Genomic DNA, 22,150 nt, shown 5'->3' with positions numbered 1-22,150 from the left:
AACTGTGACAAGGAAAGATGTGAAACGCCAAATGGGAAGCGGGGAAACGAACATAAAAAAGAAATTTAGATCAGTGCTTTGCTTCCTCCTAGGGGAAAAAATCTGGTGGTGCAAAAAGGAAGATGAAGAACCTGATGCTCACAAATACTCAAATAATAATCAGTTATTTATACAAACTACGGTAAAGGGGCAGATGGAAACAAGTTCAAGTTGTGCCACAAGATTTTTCTTTCCTGACAACTTGAGTGCAAGAATCTTAATCTGCTGGTTAAGTCTACACATCTGTATGCACTGTACAAATCTCCACACAAAAGGAGTACTTTACAATTCTTCAAAAATACCATTGCATTACAGGAGAACCATCTGATCAGCAATCACAAGACCAGACAACCCTACAAGTGAAATGCAACATTGTTGGCAACCAACACGCATTAGATGTCATAGAACATTTTTGTTCTATCACAGTGTGATGTTAGCTTGCACCATCTGCAGCGTGTACTGAAAGCATAATCTCCAGTTGTCAGTAACTAGACACCCAATGTATTAAAACACCCTTTGGTTAGACCAGAGATTTCAGAGTAGATGATCAAAATACAAATATTGTCATCACATATCCGACAATTCTCTCTGTTGGCGAGGACTAATCACACTCCAGTTTTGAAATGGAGATGCCTATAAACTAAGCATCTCTCACCAGTTTAGGGTGTTCATCACCTGCTCATCAGCAAATAGCTGTTTCCAGGCCACAGTCATCCAATGACATAGAAGAAGGTTGGAAGTTCAGAAGAAGCTCAAGTTTTAGACGTCTTTTTAGGGGCACGGATTCTACTCAAGTAGTAGGACTTTGTTAGAATAGAAAGCAGCTTTGTATTTAAAATACTGTTCTGTGATCAACGCAGGGTTATTTTACACTTACAGTGAGTGCCTTGAAAAAGTATTCAGCCCCCACAACTATTTCCCCATTTTACTGTCCCATTTTCTATATTAAAAATATATTGAAGGATTTTTTGAGCTAATCTACAAAACATTGTGCACCATGTCAAATGAAAAGAAAAACTGCGAAACCTGTCACCAATTTGCTAAAAATTAAAAAACAAAATTGTAAGGCTGTATTCATCCCCTTTGTATCAGGTGAAATATACAGGTATTACCTAACCAACTTACCCAAATTTATGCAGAAAGTTGGAAGATCATCTGTTTTCAATAAATTCTTAAGAATAAATATCCCCTCTCTCCCTAAGGCCAACAATATGGTAGATTTTCAACAAACCAAACCAAAAAGACCAAAGAGCATTCAAGACAATTCAGGGAAAAGATAATAGACAAGCACAAATCTGGGGAAGGGTGCAAGACCATCTCAAAGGCACTAAACATACCCTGGAGCTCTATGAGAAAAAGGGAAAATATATGAAACGACGGCCACACTGCCGAGGTCAGGCTGTCCCTCTGAGCTGAATCACTGAAGAATGGCACTTGTAAGAGAGGCAACTGTGATGCCAACAATCACTCTGACTGAGCTGCAGAAGTCAGTGGTTACATCTGGAGATGAAGTTTATGATTCCACAAACTCTAAGGCCTTGCACAAAAAGGGTGTTTATGAGGGAAGGAAAAAGTTCTGGCTAAAATAAAAAAAAAGCACATCTTTGCCTGTAAAGATTTTGCAAATCGTCACTTAGAAGATATTGTAAAGATGTGGAAGAAGGTCTTGTGGTCGGATGGAACTAAAATAGAACTTTTTGGCTTCAACACTAAATGGTACACGTGGCGTAAATCTAATACTGTACATCACCCAGGTAACACCATCCCTACTGTGAAGTATGGTGGAGGTAGCATCACACTATAGGGATGATTTTCAGTAGTAGGGACTGGAATTCTGGTCAGGATTCATGGGAAGATGAACGCTGCTGAATACAGAGATCCTGGAATAAAATCCTGATAGCCATTACCAGAGAGCTTAAACTGAGGAGAAAGTTGGTCTTTCAGCAGGACGACCCAAAGGACACGGCCAGAGCAACCATGGAGTACCTTGAAGTGAAGCAGATTGATGTTCTGGTTCTTGAGTGACCCAGTCAGAGTTCTGACCTTAACATGACTGAATATCTCTGGCAAGCCCTCAAGATTGCTGTCCACCGCTGCTCCCAAACTAACCTGGCACACCTTGAGCAATTTACAAGGAGGATTGGGCAAATCTTGCTCCATCACATTCTGCAAAGCTAAGAGACTTATCCAAAAAGACTACTGGCTATAATAGCTGCGAGAGATGGTTCAACTAAGTACTGAGCAAAGGGGGATGAATACTTTTGAACTGCTGACATGTCAGTATTTGAATTTTTAGTTTTTCATGCTTTACAACCATCCCTGTATTTTTGGGTTTTACTGTGAAAAAGGAGCACATGATTCCCTGGCTGAAATACTGTACTCACTTATGTGAACAAAAGGTTGGGGGCTGAATACTTTTACAACGTACTCTATTCTGATATATGGTCAAACTTAAAATGCAGCTGGATAAAACAGATGCTGGTGATGAATTGTGTGTGGCACCTGGCACAGCCTGTTATTGAGCCTTGGCCTTCAATCTGCTGGAGCTGCCACTCCTGTACAAGTTTTCTCCAGCAATGTACTATTTTTAGAATGCACCAACGACTGACCACTTTGAGGTCTAATTCCCAGTACTGACATCTCTATTTCAAAGATGAATAATTATGAAAGACTTTACGCTGAAAGCTGATACAAGGACAGAAATATTAATGCAAAAGTTCTGTATGGTGTTCATGTAATGAGAACTACAGAGCTACAATCAATGAACTTAATTTCACAACCATTTTTAATAAAACAAGGATCTTCCTAGCCCTCAGCCTCACAAATCCTCCCAACTGCACAAGAGATTACAAAATTCTATAAGAGCTTTTGGTTTCAACCTTTTTATATTCCTATGAAAGTGTCCAAGTCAGGTTGAAGTTATGTATTTGATCCAGTATTTTAAATCAGTCAACGTAAACATTTAAAGTACAAACATGTTTGCAGTTTCCAAAATAATTACTACATCCATCATTATTTAGAAATCTTGGCTAGTCGTAATTCACTTCCGACGTTTGCGTGGTGGGATGGAATGTTCACTTGATTCTGCTTCACTGTCAACGTACTCATCCTCCTCCATCTCTTCCTCCTCCTCATCCTCATCCTCTTCCTCCAACTCTACCTGCACCAACCTTGTCCTTTTTTGGATGCCTTTTCGTGGCTTGCCTCTTCTGTAGTTGTAGTTGGGGAGGTGTTTCCGCAATATCTCAATGAAGCATCGTTCTGTTTTCTCAACACAGGTGAGAACCTGGCTTCCTTCCTGATTATACAATTCTGCATTGTTAAACACCAACTTTATATCCTCAAGAAATTCTTCCACAGATCTGTAGTTGCTGCATGAAAACTTGCTCTGCATAGTCTGCAAATCCATAGGTTTGGAGATAACTTCAAAATAATCTTCTGCTTCTTCCGTTGTCACAGGCTCTCTAAATAAAAAGGGGGGAAGAAAAACAACCTGTAAACTTTATAGAAAAAGGGAAACCAGTAACCGGTGATTTTAGTGGCACACCTGACTACCTTGCTCCTCAACTGCAGGAGTTGATACAATGTGCATTTAACCTGTTCACCCTTCCGCCATGGCTTTAGACTGCACAGGATGAAGCTAAGTGAAATTATTAGCTGACCCAAGCGCTACTCAACTGACCTCTTAACCACACGTACCTGCTGATAATATATTTCTATCTTGCGTTTTAATATTTTCTCTATACGGCATTTTAAAAGACTCAAGTTATCTATTGGTAGGCCTTACTTCATGGATTGTTATTTCTCCTTTCCACATCTTGCGGCACAGTGGGTGGCAATCTTGTTATTTCTTTAGCAGTTTTTTGTCTTGTTTTTTTTTAAAAAATGAGGCAAAGTTGCTAGCTCAACACTCAACCCAGCACAGATAGAAAGCATGCAGGGAGCCAGCCGGATTTGAACCTGGAACCACTTCATCACAAAACCCTTGAAATAAAATTCCATCCTACTTTGATAACTATTCCTCAGAGATCCCTTCACAGAAATTGTTATCCCATCTCAGTACACAATACCAGATATGAAATGGTCAGTTTGCTAGGGTTCCTTCACATATGATTTTTTTTCAAAAAGCAATTCAAAGAACTCAATTGCTATACTAGTCCTGCTAATTTGATTTCTCAGTCAATGTAGCCTCCCCCAAAGACTTGGTTACTATTCCTCCTTGAAACAACTCCCTTACCTGAAGGGCCAGCTGTATCTGGATCTGACTAACTTGTTCAGGATTTCTTCACACTTTGTCAGCTCCAGGTTTAGTCTTCGTGATCTGTACTTTGTTCTTTGTTGCACCTATCAGCACAAGTAAATAGCAATTAGGAAGGCATGTTCTTTAATAGTGTTATCCCCTACCAAGCAAAAAGTAAAGCAAATAACATCAAATTCTTCTTTTGTTCCTGCCAAGTCATCCAAGGATTTATTGTTCGCATGTGAATTTCATTCAATTTAAATCATGACCTTTCAGGATGTCTACTAGCATTCATCCAAAGAGCCATTAGTGACTAAAGGTAGGGACCTGCCTCTTAAGACTCCCCCCACCCCCATCAGTCTTCAGACAACCCAATTCACAACCTATACCAAGGAATTGCTGAGAACAATGAATAAAGGGAAAACTATGGGACCAGGTAACATCCTGGTCTGTATTACAAACACCCGGGACTTTGAGCCGAACTATTACTATAGATCTACAACAAGGCCATCTTTCCAACAATGTAGAAAACTGCCCTTATAAATGCTACTCACAAAAAGACAGGATAAATCCCATCAGTTAATTATAACCAAATGGATGTATTCTCAAATAAAATGATGGAAGGCATTGTTCCCATGGCTACCAAGCCATAATTGCTCACAAATAACCTGCCCACCTTAGTCCAAATATGGACCAAACAGCTGAATTTGAAACACGACGTGGGAATAACATAAAAGCAACATTTGACCAAATATGGCATCAAGAATCCCTGGTAATACTAAACACAAGTGATTCTTCAAATGTTGGAAAGCTTGAGGAACACACACACGTGCGCACACACACACACACACATGCACACACAGTACTGGTGGAACTCAGCGGGTTAGGCAGTATCTATGGAGAGAAATAAACAGTTGCCATCAGGTTGGAGGCTACCAAGACGGGACATGAGGTGTTACTACCTCCAACCTGAGCATGTGTCATCTGCAAAATGCACCATTTCCATTTAATCTCAACTCAAAGCACCAAGGGAACAAGTATCAAGAGGAGCATCTTGAACAAAGAGGAGACCGTGATATTCCAGTCATCATTTGTAATCAGTACTACTGCATAAATACTTATTTGTTTAAATTGAGCAGGGACAAAAACCAAATGAATTAATGCCTAGAATTAGAAGCTTTGGCTGCAAATTGACAAAAGGCTTTTGAACAGAGCTATACATCATGAAATACAGGAGAGAAAGGCCAGTCAACTACCTCAAGATCATTTATGGAAACAAATTCTACAAGTTTATATGTTACTCCAAATGTTCCCTTCACAGAAACAAAATTACTGAACTATTCATGTAGATTACCTAATTATTCAAAAAGGCAACAATTATACCAGAGCCTAAGAAGAATAATGTGGGCTGCCTTAATAACTATCGCCAGGCAGCACTCACATCAACAGTGATGAAATGCTTGAGAGGTTGGACATGACTAGACTGAACTCCTGCCCAAGGACCTGGACCCACTGCAATTTGCCTATCGCCACAATTGGTCAAAGACAGGTGCTATCTCAATGGCTCTCCACAAGGCTTTAGACCACCTGGACAACACAAACACCTACGTCAGGATGCTCTTCATCGACTATAGCTTAGCATTTAATACCATCATTTCCATAATCCTGATTGAGAAGTTGCAGAACCTAGGCCTCTGTACCACCGCCTGCAATTGGACCCTCAACTTCCTGACTGGAAGACCACAATCTGTGCGGATTGGTGATAACCTATCCTCTTTGCTGACAATCAACACTGGTGCACCTCAGGGGTCTGTACCTAGCCCTCTGCTCTACTCTCTATATACACATGACTGTGTGGCTAGGGATAGCTGAAATACCATCTATAAATTTACTGATAATACAACCATTGTTGGTAGGATCTCAGGTGGTGACGAGAGGGCGTACAGGAGTGAGATATGCCAACTAGTGGAGTGGTGCCGCAGCAACAACCTGGCACTCAACATCAGTAAGACAAAAGAGCTGATTGCAGACTTCAGGAAGGATAAGACAAAGGAACCCATATCAATCCTCATAGAGGGATCAGAAGTGGATAGAGTGAGCAGCTTCAAGTTCCTGAGTGTCAAGATCTCTGAGGATCTAACCTTGTCCCAACAGATCGATGCAGTCATAAAGAAGGCAAGATAGTGGCTATACTTTATTAGGAGTTTGAAGAGATTTGGCATGTCATCAAATATACTCAAAAACTTTTATAGTTGTACCGTGCAGAGCATTCTGACAGGCTGCATCACAGTCTGGTATGGAGGAGCTACTGCACAGGACCGAAAGAAGCTGCAGAAGGTTGTAAATCTAGTCAGCTCCATCTTGGGCACTAGCCTACAAAGTACCCAGGATATCTTTAGGGAGCGGTGTCTCAGAAAGGCAGTGTCCATTATTAAGGACCTCCAGCACCCAGGGTGTGCCCTTTGCTCACTGATACCATCAGATAGGAGGTACAGAAGCCTGAAGGCACACACTCAGCGATTCAGAAACAGCTTCATCCCCTCTGTCATCCAATTCCAAAATGAACATTGAATCTTTGGACACTACCTCACTTTTTAAAAAAAATATACAGTATTTCTGTTTTTACATTTTAAAGTCTATTCAATATAAGCAAATTACCTTTATTATTATTTTATTTATTATTATTACTATTTTTTTTCTCTGCTAGATTATATATTGCATTGAACTGCTGCTGCTAAGTTAACAAATTTCACGTCACATGCCGGTGATAGTAAACCTGATTCTAAGATTTCAAAGTTCCAAGTAAATTTATTATGAAAGTACATATATATCACCTGAGACTTGCTTTCTTGCAGACATTCACAACAAATATAAAGAAAAATAAAACAAAATCACTAAAAACTATACACAATCATTATGAAAGAACAAAGTGTGCAAATACAAAAGAAAAAACAAAATAACAATAGATAAACAAGTGATAAATAATATTGAGAACCTAATTTGTAGTCATAGGAACATAGAAAACCTACAGCACAATACAGGCCCTTCGGCCCACAATGCTGTACCGAACATGTACTTTAGAAATTACCTATGGTTACCCATAGCCCTCTATTTTTCTAAGCTCCATGTACCTATCCAGGAAAGACTCTTATCGTATACGCGTCCACCATTGTTGCTGCCAGCCTATTCCACACACTCACCACTCTCTGCGTAACAAAAAAACCTTACCTCTGACATCTCCTCTGTACCTACTTCCAACAACCTTAAAACTGTGCCCTCTCATGATAGCCATTTCAGCCCTGGGAAAAAGCCTTTGACTATCCACACAATCAATGCCTCTCATCTTATACACCTCTATCAGGTCACCTCTCATCCTCCGTCGCTCCAAGGACAAAAGGCCGAGTTCACTCAACCTACTCTCATAAAGCACGCTCCCCAATCCAGGCAACATCCTTTTAAATCTCCTCTGCACCCTTTCTATAGATTCCACATCCTTCCCTCAGTGAGGTGACCAGAACTGAGTACAGTATTCCAAGTGGGGTCTGACCAGGGTCCTATATAGCTGTAACATTACCTCTCTGCTCTTAAACTCAATCCCATGGTTGATGAATGCCAATGCACCGTATGCCTTCTTAACCACAGAGTCAACCTGAGCAGCAGCTTTGAGTGTCCTATGGACTCGGACCCCAAGATCCCTCTGATCCTCTACACTGCCAAGAGTCTTACCGTTAATACAATATTCTGCCATGTGTCATCAGCAAATGTACTAACCCATCCCTCTACTTCCTCATCACAAAGAGAAGGGGTCCCAGAACAGAACCCTGAGGCACACCACTGGTCACTGACCTCCATACAGAATATGACCCGTCTACAACCACTCTGTCTTTTGTGGGCAAGCCAATTCCGCATCCACAAAGCAAGGTCTCATGGATCCTATGCCTCCTTACTTTCTGAATAAGCCTTGCATGGGGTACCTTATGCCTTGCTGAAATCCATATACACTATATCTACTGCTTTACCTTCATCAACATGTTTAGTCACATCCTCAAAAAAATCAATCAAGCTCATAAGGCACGACCTGCCTTTGACAAAGCCATGCTGACTATTCCTAACCATATTATGAACATTTGGAGAGACATAAGTCAAGTCATGTTAAGCCACTTTTTATTGTCATTTCGACCATAACTGTTGGTACAGTACACAGTAAAAACGAGACGTTTTTCAGGACCATGGTGCCATATGAAACAATACAAAAACTACACTGAACTATGTAAAACAACACAAAAACTACACTAGACTACAGACCTACCCAGGACTGCATAAAGTGCACAAAACAGTGCAGGCATTACAATAAATAATAAACAAGACAGTAGGCACAGTAGAGGGCAGTAGGTTGGTGTCAGTCCAGGCTCTGGGTATTGAGGAGTCTGATGGCTTGGGGGAAGAAACTGTTACATAGTCTGGTCATGAGAGCCCAAATACTTCGGTGCCTTTTGCCAGATGACAGGAGGGAGAAGAGATTGTATGAGGGGTGCATGGGGTCCTTCATAATGCTGTTTGTTTTACGGATGCAGCATGTGGTGTAAATGTCTGTAATGGCGGGAAGAGAGACCCCGATGATCTTCTCAGCTGACCTCACTATCCGCTGCAGGATCATGCGATCCGAGATGGTGCAATTCCCGAACCAGGCAGTGATGCAGCTGCTCAAGATGCTCTCAATACAACCTCTGTAGAATGTGGTGAGGATGGGGGGTGGGGGGGGGGGGATGGACTTTTCTCAGCCTTTGCAGAAAGTAGAGACGCTGCTGGGCTTTCTTTGCTATGGACCAGGTGAGATTCTGCCTCTCAGGATCTTCTCCATCAACTTACCAACCACTGACGCAAGACTCACTGGTCTATAATTTCCTGGGCTATCTCTACTCCCTTTCTTGAATAAGGGAACATCTGCAACCCTCCAATCCTCCAGAACATCTCCCATCCTCATTGATGATGCAAAGATCATTGCCAGAGGCTCAGCAATCTCCTCCTTCGCCTCCCACAGTAGCCTGGGGTACATCTCGTCTGGTCCCCGACACTTATCAAATTTGATCCTTTACAAAAGCTCCAGCACATCCTTTTTCTTAATGTCTATATGCTCCAGCTTTTCAGTCTGCTCTAAGCCATCCCCTACAATCAACAAGATCCTTTTCCGTAGTGAATACTGAAGCAAAGTATCTCTGCTATCTCCTCCGGTTCCATACACTTTTCATCAGGACTCATCATCACATGCTCTCGATGTTTACTGCTTATTATCATTTCTTTCATTTTGTATTTGCAGTTTGTCATATTTTGCATAGCGGTTTAACATTCAAGTTGTTGTGGTCTTTCATTGATTCTGTTATGGTTATTATTTTACGGATTTATTGAGCACGTTTGCAAGAAAATGAATCTCAGGGTTGTACATGGTGATAGCCATGCACTTTGATAATAAATTTACTCCAAACTTTGGTTCCAGAGCCTAAAGGCTGAAAGGAAATAATTTCCTGACCCTGGTGATGTGGGACCCAAGGCTCCTGTACTTTATTGCTGATAGCAGCCGCGAGAAGAGAACATGGCCTGGATGGTGGGGGGGGGTCCTTGATGATAGATGCTGCTTTCCTGCAACAGCATTTCTTGCAAGAAAGCCCAGCAGTGTCTCTACATTCTGCGAAGGCTGAGAAAAGTCCATCTCCCACCCCCCATCCTCACCACATTCTAGAGGATGTATAGAGAGCATCCTGAGCAGCTGCATCACTGCCTGGTTCGGGAATTGCACCATCTCGGATCGCAAGACCCCACAGCGGATAGTGAGGTCAACTGAGAAGATCATCGGGGTCTCTCTTCCCGCTATTACAGACATTTACACCACACGCTGCACCTGCAAAGCTAACAGCATTATGAAGGACCCCACGCACCCCTCACACAAACTCTTCTCCCTCCTGACATCTGGCAAAAGGTACTGAAGCATTCAGGCTCTCACGACCAGACTGTGCAACGGTTTCTTCCCCCAAACCATCAGACTTCTCAATACTCAGAGTCTAGACTGACATCTACATCATTTATTATTATATTGTAATTTGTCCTCTACTGTGCCTATTGTCTTGTTTATTAATTATTGTAGTGCCCTGCACTGTTTTGTGTACTTTATGTAGTCCTGTACAGGTCTGTAGTCCAGCACAGTTTTTTAATGTTGTTTTACATAGTCTGGTGTAGCCTTGTGCTGTCGCACATAGTCTAGTGTAGTTTTGTGTTGTTTCATGTAGTACCAGGGTCCTGGAGGAACGTTGTTTCATTTTTACTGTGTAATGTACCAGCAGCTTATGGTTGAAATGACAATAAACTTGACTTGACTTGAGTTGTAGATGTACTCAATGGCGGGAAAAGCTTTAACTGTGATGGACTGGGCTGTATCGACCACCTTTTGCAGGCAAAGTTCACCTGGTATGTTAAATATTCATCATGCATTGTTCAGAATATCTAGCTCTGATCACAAAACAGTGCAAGTTAATTCTTATAGAAAATATTGAGATCAGAGTGAAGTTTTGCAACTAACCAGGAGATATTGAAGCCAAACAGAATTTGAAACAAATGTACTTTGGTGAAAAGTAAAAAATTAGCACTTGAAAAATAGTTATTCCACTTACAAAAGATTTATATACATTTGTCAACTGTACTATTCACAATGTTCCTTGTGCAATCTCTAGCAACTACATTACGCTGTTGACCATTCAAACTGACGTATCTCAGCATCTGAGTAGGTTGGACAGTGATTGTTCTAAACAATGTACCTGGGAATGGAAAATCTAAGTCATTTAACACTTATTTATCTCCCAAAGTCTCAGTAACAGGATCTTGATAAATAAATTAGTGACTTGGAATCAAGATATTTCCATTTTGGTTTCCAATAACCTTTAAAACATCAGTCTAATAGTTACACAGAAGAATGAACCCAATAGAATCTTCACATTTGACATTGATCAGAACTCAAAGCTGGAATCCATAAGGTGCTGAAGAACATCACCTACTGAATCACCAATACAAGGAGGAAACTCAGAGGGGCGTACCAGCAAAAACACCATGTCCAAAGAACATGGCACCTACTTCATGAAGCTGTCAGAACTACATGCTGAACAATAACAATCCATAGTAGACAGTTAAGCGATCCCACAACCAACAGATCATATTGAATCTTTACATTGCTGTTCCTTCCAGTTGTGAATAATTTGTTTAAATACCATCTTACCAATCTACTCTCAACATGCAGCAAAGTAAGAGGTAAAATGTTGTGAACAGGGCTTTCAAGCAGTAATCATTCAGCAATAACTTGGTGGTCAGTTTAGGTTTTGCCTCAACCACATGCTTCCAGACCTCATTGCAGCCTTGGTCCAAACCCTGGAAAGAGATGAATTTCATGGGCAAGGAGGGTGACTTCTCCAGACATCAAACAACACCAACCACAAAGGTTGGTGCCCACATTAAACCAAAGTCAATGGAATCAAACCAACACCATAACTGGAGTTAACCACCTTACTTTGCGCTAGTATGTGGTTGCTGGAAAATCTGTCTCTGCTTCCAAGACACTGCTGAAGAACACCCACGGTGCAGTGTCCTGGGCCAGTTAGTTTCAGTCCTTTCAACACCAAGTGGTGAATGTTCATTAATGTTTGCACAATGCTCTATTAATATTTTGTTAGAAAATAGATAGATACTTTATTGATCCCAAAAGGAACTTAGTGTCACAGTAGCATTACAAATGCACAGATATATAAATACTATAAGTAAAAACGAATTTAAAAAAAGTTACGTCGAACAGTCTAACAGGAGGGGGTCATCACTTCCCCGGTTACAGAGCCAAATGGCCAAGAGTAAGAACGAACCTCATATAGTGCTCTTCTGTTACTGGAAGTGCTCCTCTGTTCAGCTAAGGTGGCATGCAGAGGGTGAGAAACATTATCCAGAATTGCCAGGATTTTCTGTCGGGTCCTTTGTTCTACCACAGCCTCCAGTGTATCTAGTGTGACTCCTATAACAGAGCCAGCCTTTCTAATCATTTATTGAGCCTGTTGGCATCAACACATCATCACATAGAAGATTGTACCAGCGACAACAGACTGATAGAACATGTGAAAACAAGTCCTGCGTACTCCAAAGGACCTCAGTCTCCTCAGGAAGTAGAGGTGACTTTGACCCTTCTTGTACATAACCTCTATTTTAGTACTTCACAATTCTATTGTCCAGGTGCACCCCCATGCACTTGTAGGTCCTCACCTTCAATAGTAACGAGGAGCAGTGCAGGCTTAAGGCTGATTTATACTTCCATGTCAAATGGACGCCGTAACCTACGCAAGTGGCCTACTCGCGTTGTGAGCATTTATACTTGTGCGTTGGTGTGTCTGCATCGCTCTGCAATTCGGGCACGTCACGCACACACCTGCCCATGCAAGGCTTCATGGTCATGGTAGTCTTTCTCAGGGTAAACAAGTTCAAAGAGAACGTCTTTTTTCGTAAAAGCGAAATGTGTCCTCCATAATTTCGGAGGTCTATAAAGCTTTGTGGAAAGCATTGTAGCCAGAGTTCCTTCCCTGACCTTCAGTTGGCCAATGGGAAGCTACTGCAGCGTAGGAGGACATATGATGCTACCAAGCGGACCAATCACAGTTGTTGCAGTCTGTGTTGCCGGGACACGTAGTTACATTTTGGGAGAGGTGCGCATCAGGCTACGGCGTAGGGATCTGCATAGGTTCTGTGTAGGGTTCACGGGTATGCCGCACCTACGGCGTCGATTTGACGCATAAGTATAAATCAGCCTTTAGTCTTCCTAAAGTCCGCCACCATCTCCTTTGTCATACTGATGTCAAGCTGCAGATGATTCAGCTTTTTTTTAAAAAACAGATCCTGTCAGGACAACACTGAAACATGGGCCTACAAATGGCAATTAATACTCATACCACACAAGTGCCTGCCACAGACATTCTTCAATAAGAAAGAATAAATTTCCTCCCAACAATCAACAGCACTGATAGAGTTCCACTATCTTTAACTTCCTGTCGTTACCTTTGACCAGAAGCTTTACTGGCACTAATCCTCCAACCACCATTCGTAACTTTTACCACTGATAACTTGGCTACATCACACATCAGTTACAAAAGGATGCAGTAACATTTTCAACATCTCTGAAACTCTGCATATTTGGAGCTTTAGACAGGGCAAAAGGGAACCACCATCTCAAGTTAATCTTCATGTAACATACAGTACTGTGCAAAAGTCTTCAATCAGTCAGTGGGTGCCGTCCCGAATCCGGTGTTGGCGGTTATGCAAAGGTCTTAGGCACATATAAAGAAAACTGTAAAACAAAGGTGTTTTCAAAGTAATGAAAAGTTTCTAAATATCAAAAAAATTACTATAGAAACATAGAAAATAGGTGCAGTAGTAGGCCATTCGGCCCTTCGAGCCCGCACCGCCATTCAGTATGATCATGGCTGATCATCCAACTCAGAATCCTGTACCTGCTTTCTCTCCATTCCCCCCGATCCCTTTAGTCACAAGGGCCATATCTAACTCCCTCTTAAATATAGCCAATGAACTGGCCTCAACTGTTTCCTGTGGTAGAGAATTCCACAGATTCACCACTCTCTGTGTGAAGAAGTTTTTCCTCATCTTGGTCCTGAAAGGCTTCCTTAAACTTCCTATCCTTAAACTGTGACCCCTCGTTCTGGACTCCCCCAACATCAGGAACAATCTTCCTGCATCTAGCCTGTCCAATTGCTTTAGAATTTTATATGTTTCAAGATCCCCCTTCAGTCTTCTAAATTCCAGTGAGTATAAGCCTAGTCGATCCAGTCTTTCTTCATATGAGAGTCCTGCCATCCCAGGAACCAATCTGGTGAACCTTCTTTGTACTCCCTCTATGGCAAGAATGTCTTTCCTCAGATTAGGGGATCAAAATTGCACACAATACTCCAGGTGTGGTCTCACCAAGGCCTTGTACCACTGCAGTAGAACCTCCCTGCTCCTGTACTCAAACCCTCTCGCTATGTATGCCAACATACCATTCGCCTTTTTCACCACCTGCTGTACCTGCATGCCCACTTTCAATGACTGGTGTACAATGACACCCAGGTCTCGTTGCACCTCCCCTTTTCCTAATTGGCAACCATTCAGATAATAATCTGTTTTCCTGTTCTTGCCACCAAAGTGGATAACCTCACAATAAGGGCAATAAACAGTAAAAAAAAAAACACTATATCAGATCAATATTTGGTGTAACCACCCTTTGCCTTTAAAACTGCATCAATTCTCTTAGGTACACTGTTGTGCAGCTTTATAAGAAAAGTAGCATCTTGGAGAACTTGCCACAGTTCTTCTGCAGACTTTGGGTGTCTCAGCTGCTTCTATCTCTCCAGGTAGTCACAGACAGTCTCAGTACTCTGTAGAGGCCATACCAACTGAAACCATCACCCCTGATGAAGACGGCAAAGTTTGTCATCGAAACATGGGTTAAAATTGATACCTGTACACAGTTGGAAGCCAAAGAAGTTTATTCTTCATATATGGCAGAAAAGCACTAGAAACCATATTAAAAAGCCATATTTATTTCTGAAACCATATTAAAATCTAGGGTGCCCAAGGATTATGTACACTACTGTATTACTAGTGATAACATTGTCAGATTATTCCTTTATCACAAGTTCCAATATTGAAACTCTTTACCCAATGCCATGGCAGTAGCAGTTTACCATACTAAATGTAGTTATTTGAGAAGATGTCTCACCATCGTAAGAACAAATTTAGCCCAACAACAAATACAAGCCTTTGCTAACAACACTTGCACCCCATAAGAAACAAATGCCAATAGATGGTATGGTTTTAACCAATTGTGCAAGGAAACTACTAGTCTAGCATTCAGAAAACCTGGGCTCATGCTAAATATAGGAACACTGATTTCCACAAACTGCCAACAAATACTCTATCCAATTGTTTTGTGTGTTTTTTAAAAATCCAAGCATAATTGGAAAACATACAGCTAGAAATACTTCACTTATTTTAAGACGGTGCACATTGATGATGTAATAGAGGCAGGTCCATCCATCATTTAAGCTTGGCAACCTCATTGTTTGGTCGATACATTTGATATACAATCTACCACTCAGTGCACGATATACCTTTCTGTATTAATTAAATCGCTTTCACTGGAAGAATTTGTTTTGTTCCTGCTCTTGAAATAATTTCTCTATGCTTTGCAGCCATTTCAACTCCACTTCCAATCTACTGCCTTATAATGTTGGCAATAAATATTGTTAAAATTGTATAGTTCAATAACGCAAGAAAACTGTCAAAGCAATATTTAGTCTCTAAAGGATAAGAGCATAGAAATTTCTATAAAAAACAAAATATGGTGGAGCATTCAACATTTCAACAAAAAGCATGAAAATTTCACAAGCCCATACACCTCAATCAACTCTTAGAACATTTTTTCCTTACAGCCTCCTTACAAGATATGTATATGTGTGTGTGTGTGTATATATATATATATATATATATATATATATACATACACACATACACACACACACATATACATATATACATACACACATACATACACATACACACATATACACATATACATACATACACATATACATACATATACACATACACACATATACACATACACACATATACACACTATATATATATATATAGACACACACACACACACACACACACACACACACACCGTAATACATTCTGGACTGGCCTATTCTAGTGAAACTGTATGACAAGTGAGTACGGATTATCAGGTCGGGTCTGTAGATACTGTTTATTTGGTCTCCTGATAATTGCTGTCCATGAAAGACAAACCCACTTCTGTTTGGCTGGAGTACAACAGGACAGCTGAGAAGAGTGCTGCAACTTTCTCTAACCCCAGCAGGCCAGCAACAACTGTCAGCAGTACAAACAGCCCGAGATACAACTGCATGATTGGGATTCTAATACTAATTGGACCCCCCAGCCTACAGATACATTTAGTCTTATTTAAAACCTTCTTAATGACCTATGAATCATCTTTCAATAATCCATAAAGTGTAGGAGTTCAACAGCGTTTTTGCCGAGATATTTGTCAAAAATCTTCAAACGATTTTGTCATTCCCTTTGTCGAGACCAGAATAATTTCCTGGCGTCTCCTGCTTGACCTACTCAAAGATGGAGAAGAAAAGACCCGACAACATAGCCAGAATGCCAGCAATGATTTCTCAAAAACAAGAATTTCATGACCCTGGATCAGAAGTAAATTTTTTTTTAAATGTGAGGCAAGGGGAGGAATATGAATGATAATTCTGCTGAATTGTTTTTCTCCAAATATTAATGTTCTGGGATATGAGTGAATTGTGACCAAGGTTTAACTATTGATCAAAGTTCTAAAATTCATAGGCAGCTTAATTCAACCATGTTAAGCAGATGTCTGCCCAAGATCAAATTGAAAACGAGTTACTTTCTATCTTACTTCACAGCCGTATGCTCTGTTCCTGCATTCTCTTTCCCCTTTCTCTCAAAGTTTGCTTCCAGATCCCAACTCTTACATCCAAGACTTGAATGCCCTCATGGCATCCGGCTGCAAAGGCTGTGGGTCCTTTAGTATTTTAAATGCTGGGAGTTGTAAACAATCTCTTCACTAGAAGGATTCCTTTCTGACTTTTAAACATAATACACAATGTAGAAACTAAAAGTTACTGAACAAAAAGCTCTAATTTAATAACAAAGCTTGATTACCACTTTAATGGGATAGGAAATGGTCTGAAATAATTTTGGTTAATACATTTAGCCTCTGATTGAATTACCAGATCATTTATTAAAAATACCTGTTTAATACAGGGTAACACACAGAATGCTGCTGGAGGAACTCAGCAGGTGAGATAATATCTACAGAAAGGAATAAAGAGTCATCATGGCCCCAAATATTATATTAAGTGCCATTTGCAACTGAAAAGCAACATGTTGTAGATTACCATGAAAAATTGTTATCTCTAAGTCAGGTTTTTCATTATCTAATTTGCCATCAGAATGGAGACTCCCATGCCCAGATGACAGAAAGGGTCTCCTGGGCAAACGCGCAGCTTGTATTACACTGGACGTGGTCTGATGTGGGCTGTCACTACAGCTGCTTCATCTATCCACACGTTGTGTTTACATAAGACTTCCCAGAAAGACTGCAGACTGAATAAGGGTATCCAAAACAATTTTTCCCTCCAAATCTAGGCTAACTAAGACCAACTCTACTGGCTCTCAGTAAAATCAGCACAGCTGGAGTCTTTGCTGGTTTGCACAACACAACAACTTGGTTAATGCAAGATAAGAAGCACTTTAAAAGCAGTGCTATGTTTCTACTGAAACTTAAATTAGGTTTCAATATTACATCCCCTACTAGGAATAATGAGGCAATAACCCCCTTAATTGAAAGTGCTAATTTATGGAGTCATATTTTAGGGGCTTGAGCAATATTTCAGTTATCGTGAGAAATGACTTCCCCATTTTCCCCAAGTGATAGCATGCTGTTTCAAAACCACAGTTATTATATCTAACAGCCATATAAGCATTATTTAGATATAAAAATTGTACACAAACATAAACAAAAAATGAATGCAACGAAAGCAGAAAATCTACACACATCTTTATCTTCAACATCGCTTCAGAGGCTAGAAGCATGTTGGTCTGTCTCCATAGAATTGAATATCTTATCTCACGTTTGGATTTCAGTATACAAGATTAAAACATTTCCAGACAAACACCTGTCATATTATAACTACCTTGTTGCCAGGCCCAAAATTCTGGCACTTGGCACTCACCAGCTCATCAATGTCCACTCCATTGACAGGTGACGTCTTGTGTCGAGTGTTTCTGCCGTGAACGTGTGATGACCGTTTCTTCCCCGACTGTTTGGCCTGTCTCTGAGGACGGGTTTGAGGCCCTGATCTTCCTTTGGCAGCTTTCCTGAGTCTCGCTGCAATGAGCAAGAGTTATATGTGATCACTACATTGGCACCAGCGATTCATTTATGCTCTCCAAGCAAGTGGCATTCTAGCCATATTGCTCCGAGTGCCTAAACATGCCTTTGCCTCCCCTCCTATTTCAATCAAAAAATTTACTTACTTGACCTTGAATAAACGATTCAGACTCCAGAGCTTTTTGGAGTAGAGAATTCCAAAGATTTCAAGACCCTCATCTCAATTTAAACTGGCCTTAAATGCATCCTCTCAGCATCTAACTTGTTGAGTGGCACCCCTTCCTCCTCTCACAGTAACACACTACACAAAATGCTGGAGGAACATCAGGCCAGGCAGCATGTGGCTGACATCCTTCATCTGATTTCATTTAGACTCTCCCTTCACATTTCTTCTTAAGATAGTTTGTTCCTTTCAGAGCAACTAATGAACACTCTCTGAACTGCATTAAAAACATTGCTTGCTAATACCAGAGAAAAACTATGACTTATTGCAACCGTGAAATTTCACCTTTTGAAATCTAACCCAAACACAAATATTTGTAACAGGTGAGCCTGAAATGTTAACTTCATTTTCTATCCAAACAAATGCTGCCCTAACACACTAAGGTTTTTATTTGCAGCCTCACCATTACAAAGTAGTCTCTGTTACTGTTGCAAATAAGGCAAACTTCTGTTTGCTGTCCCAATGCCTTGCAAGGTTAGCTTTAATGATATTCAGATTGCTGTGTATTCTTATTTGAACAAGATCCTGCTTTTATATTTCTCCTACCAAACCTCATGCTGTCCTCACTTCCTCTACCAAATTATTGTCCACTTCTTTAATCATCTGTAGCCTTTTGCATATTGTTGTCACAACCTACCTAGCTTTGTATTATCAGCTAATATTGCTACAATAACCTCAGTCTCTACAAATGAAATCAGTCCTGCACCGTGCCCCCCCCCCCCGCCCCAACCGTTCGCTCGGTGAGAGACTGGCTCTATTGACTGGATTGCTGGAGTGAGTTTTGGACTCTTATTACAGGATTGTAATGCCATTTGTGCTCGCTATCTTGTGTGTGCTTTATGCTGCGTGACTGTTAGCACCGTATTTTGCACTCGACCCCAGAGTAACACTGTCTCTCTGGCTGTAGTCGCCACTATTCATGTATGGTTGAAGGACAATTAATCTTGAACTGAATCATATTTACCGGATCTCCTTTATCCGCCCCATTCATTGCATCCTCAGAATCCCAATAAATTAGTCAAAAACACCACACCATAACCTTTTCCAAAAAAACTATGCTAATTCTGCCAACTGTACTATTATCTAAATGGCTCGCTTATCAATACTTCATAATGGATTCCAACAAATTTGGCTGAACATTTTCTGCCTTGCTCCTTTGTTGAATACAATGCAGAATGTGCAGTTTTCTTATCAGCTAAGAACTTCCTAAAATCAGGGAAGTTCATGATCTTTCGAACAATGTGTGTACTAACTCTGCAACCACTTATCAAGAAATGACAACATTCTGGGCGGTTGTCATCAGACACATCCAAATTACTCCAAATTCCAAACAGCTAAAATATTGAAAATTAATCCCTAGAAAAACATCTTACATCTGAGTCTAGGCCCTTCTCGCTCCTCATAGTCATCTTCCTCTTCCTCCTCTTCTTCCTCCTCCTCCTCCTCTTCCTCTTCTTCTTCCTCCTCCTCATCAGCTTCATCTTCCTCCTCAGCATAATTTCTGAGAGAACATAATGCAGTTGTTTATTTGATTAAAAAAATTAAGACTTTCATTCATTATCACAATAGCAAACTATTGAGAGAGAAACAAAAACTGAGTACACTGGAAATATTCACCAGGACAAGCAACATCTACGGAGGGAAAATAGATTTGAAGTTCCAGGTTGATTATCTCACATTAGAACAAGGAAAAGTTGGAGGTACATTAATGTTAAGATGAACAGAAAAGAGGATGAAAAGAAGAGTTAATGAATGGCAGAACATCAATCAAGGCAAGGTGTCAATAGGAAAAATAGAATAATTTCTTGAATTTACAATAAAAATTCAGTCAATGCTTAAAATCCAAAGCAAAATGTACTAGTAAAAACTTCCCTGAAATTATTGAATTCAGTGTGGATTACAAAAGGCCTACTTGAAAAGTGAAGTGTGCACTTTAATTTATGTAAGTTTCTTTGAAAGAAGATACAAGACATAAGACAGGAGGGTCAAGTTAGCAGCAGTAGAATTAAAGTTACAGGCAACTGCAAATATGTGGTCATGGCTGCAGACTAATTGAAGGTGCTCTACAAATCATTCTCCTGGTCTACGTTTAGTCTTACCATTGAAGGGACCATCTTGTAAATACTGGAATCTTAATCTAGTACCAAACCACTGTCCCTACAACGTGCGGTCTACTTTGATGTGATGAAGAAATAAGATATAAAAGACACAGATGTTGTACTGTCTGCAGTTGCACAGGATTGAAAATGGATCTTGGGTGAGACTTCTACTTCTAAATGGAAACATAAGGGAGGAAAAGATATAACACAGTGGACTCACTGCAGGTGTCATATATTGCAGAAAACAGAAGAAGTGGAAGGTGAGAACAAGAGGAATCCTATAAGCTCACGAGAGGGAGTGATAAGAGTACTGTGATCACTGAACGGATACAGCCAAGAGTACCATCACCATAAATGTGAAGAATTAAAATTATACATTTCAACTGTTGTAACTGTAATTTTCAAAACTAAAAAGGTAGATTTGTTTATCAAGTCTCAAAGTATGATTTTTAAAAAGTACTTAAAGTGCGGACTTCATGAACAATTTGTTTCTACTCTACTTCCTCTGCCTGTCATCCTGAATTTTTCTTTTACCCTTTTAAGCACTTTTTTTGAGCTGCACAAATTAATTTACTTCAACCACACAACCTACCCATAAGGTCAAAGTAAAATATTTTCATGTTACATCTGGCTCGTTTGCTTATTATATTTCATTGTCATCTGTTTGTTGAATCTTCTGCCAACTGGAATAATTCCTTTGTCTAATCTATTTAGATCCTTCATGATTTTAATCCCTCTAAATCAGTGGTCCCCAACCTCCGGGCCACGGACCGATACTGGGCTGCAAAGCATGCAGGAGTGCAGCGGTAGCCGGAGCGCACCCAGCACATCTTTAAGAAAAAAGCCAAAACAAACAAGCTAATTAATTAGGTGCCGCTCGGCACGTAAGTGTCGGTCCAGATCAGAGGCGATTGCCAATTTCACTTGCTCTATGTGGTGTTCGCTCCTCTTTCCAGGGCGATGGAGCCTTTAGCTGTTCCACTGTTTCGTCAATTTAAACGCCAGCCCAGACAGGCTGAAAAGACAGGGCTGTCAGGATCAAGGTGACATGTTGAATCGACACAAACTTCTAATAAAGTACAGGCGATGCCATGCTTTCTTTGTAATGACAGTTATGTGCTGGTCCCAGGACAGATCCTCTGACACTTTTCAGAGAGAGAAATGTCTATCCTTAATGCCGAAGAATTTAAAGTTATTGACCCTCTCCACCTCAGTTCCTCTAATGAAGACTGGCTTCTGGGCGGCACCTAATTAATTAGCTTGTTTACTTCAGCTTTTTTCTTAAAGATGTGCTGGGTGCGCTCCGGCTACCGCTGCACCCCTGCATGCTTTAAAGCCCGGTATTGGTCTGCGGCCCGGAGGTTGGCGAACACTGCTCTAAAAGAACACCTTAGAGCCTCCACTGCTACAAGGAGAACCACATCATTTCACAGATAAACTAAAGCATCAAAGTATTTAAAATTATGCTGGTAGAACATCTCCAAGGTCTTCTATTTTTTTCCTAAAGTGTAATGCCCCAAATCAGA

General features: G+C 40.6%; 1 protein-coding gene across 1 annotated transcript in view; it reads right to left on the bottom strand.

The window, feature by feature from the left end:
* Positions 1 to 2,806: 2,806 nt before the first annotated feature.
* The window catches only part of baz1b (bromodomain adjacent to zinc finger domain, 1B), an 86,520-nt gene continuing 67,176 nt past the window's right edge, over positions 2,807 to 22,150 (bottom strand). Inside the window, exons 15-18 of the mRNA XM_072243572.1 lie at positions 19,899 to 20,026; positions 18,145 to 18,299; positions 4,277 to 4,383; positions 2,807 to 3,503 (exon numbers count right to left, since the gene is read on the bottom strand). Coding sequence (XP_072099673.1) covers positions 3,080 to 3,503; positions 4,277 to 4,383; positions 18,145 to 18,299; positions 19,899 to 20,026 — 814 coding nt within the window. The 3' untranslated portion in view covers positions 2,807 to 3,079. The remainder of the gene's footprint in view (positions 3,504 to 4,276; positions 4,384 to 18,144; positions 18,300 to 19,898; positions 20,027 to 22,150) is intronic.

The sequence above is a fragment of the Mobula birostris genome, chromosome 25 (genome assembly GCF_030028105.1).
Source record: "Mobula birostris isolate sMobBir1 chromosome 25, sMobBir1.hap1, whole genome shotgun sequence".
NCBI classification, from domain to species: domain Eukaryota; kingdom Metazoa; phylum Chordata; class Chondrichthyes; order Myliobatiformes; family Myliobatidae; genus Mobula; species Mobula birostris.
This window is presented reverse-complemented; position numbering and strand designations above follow the sequence as displayed.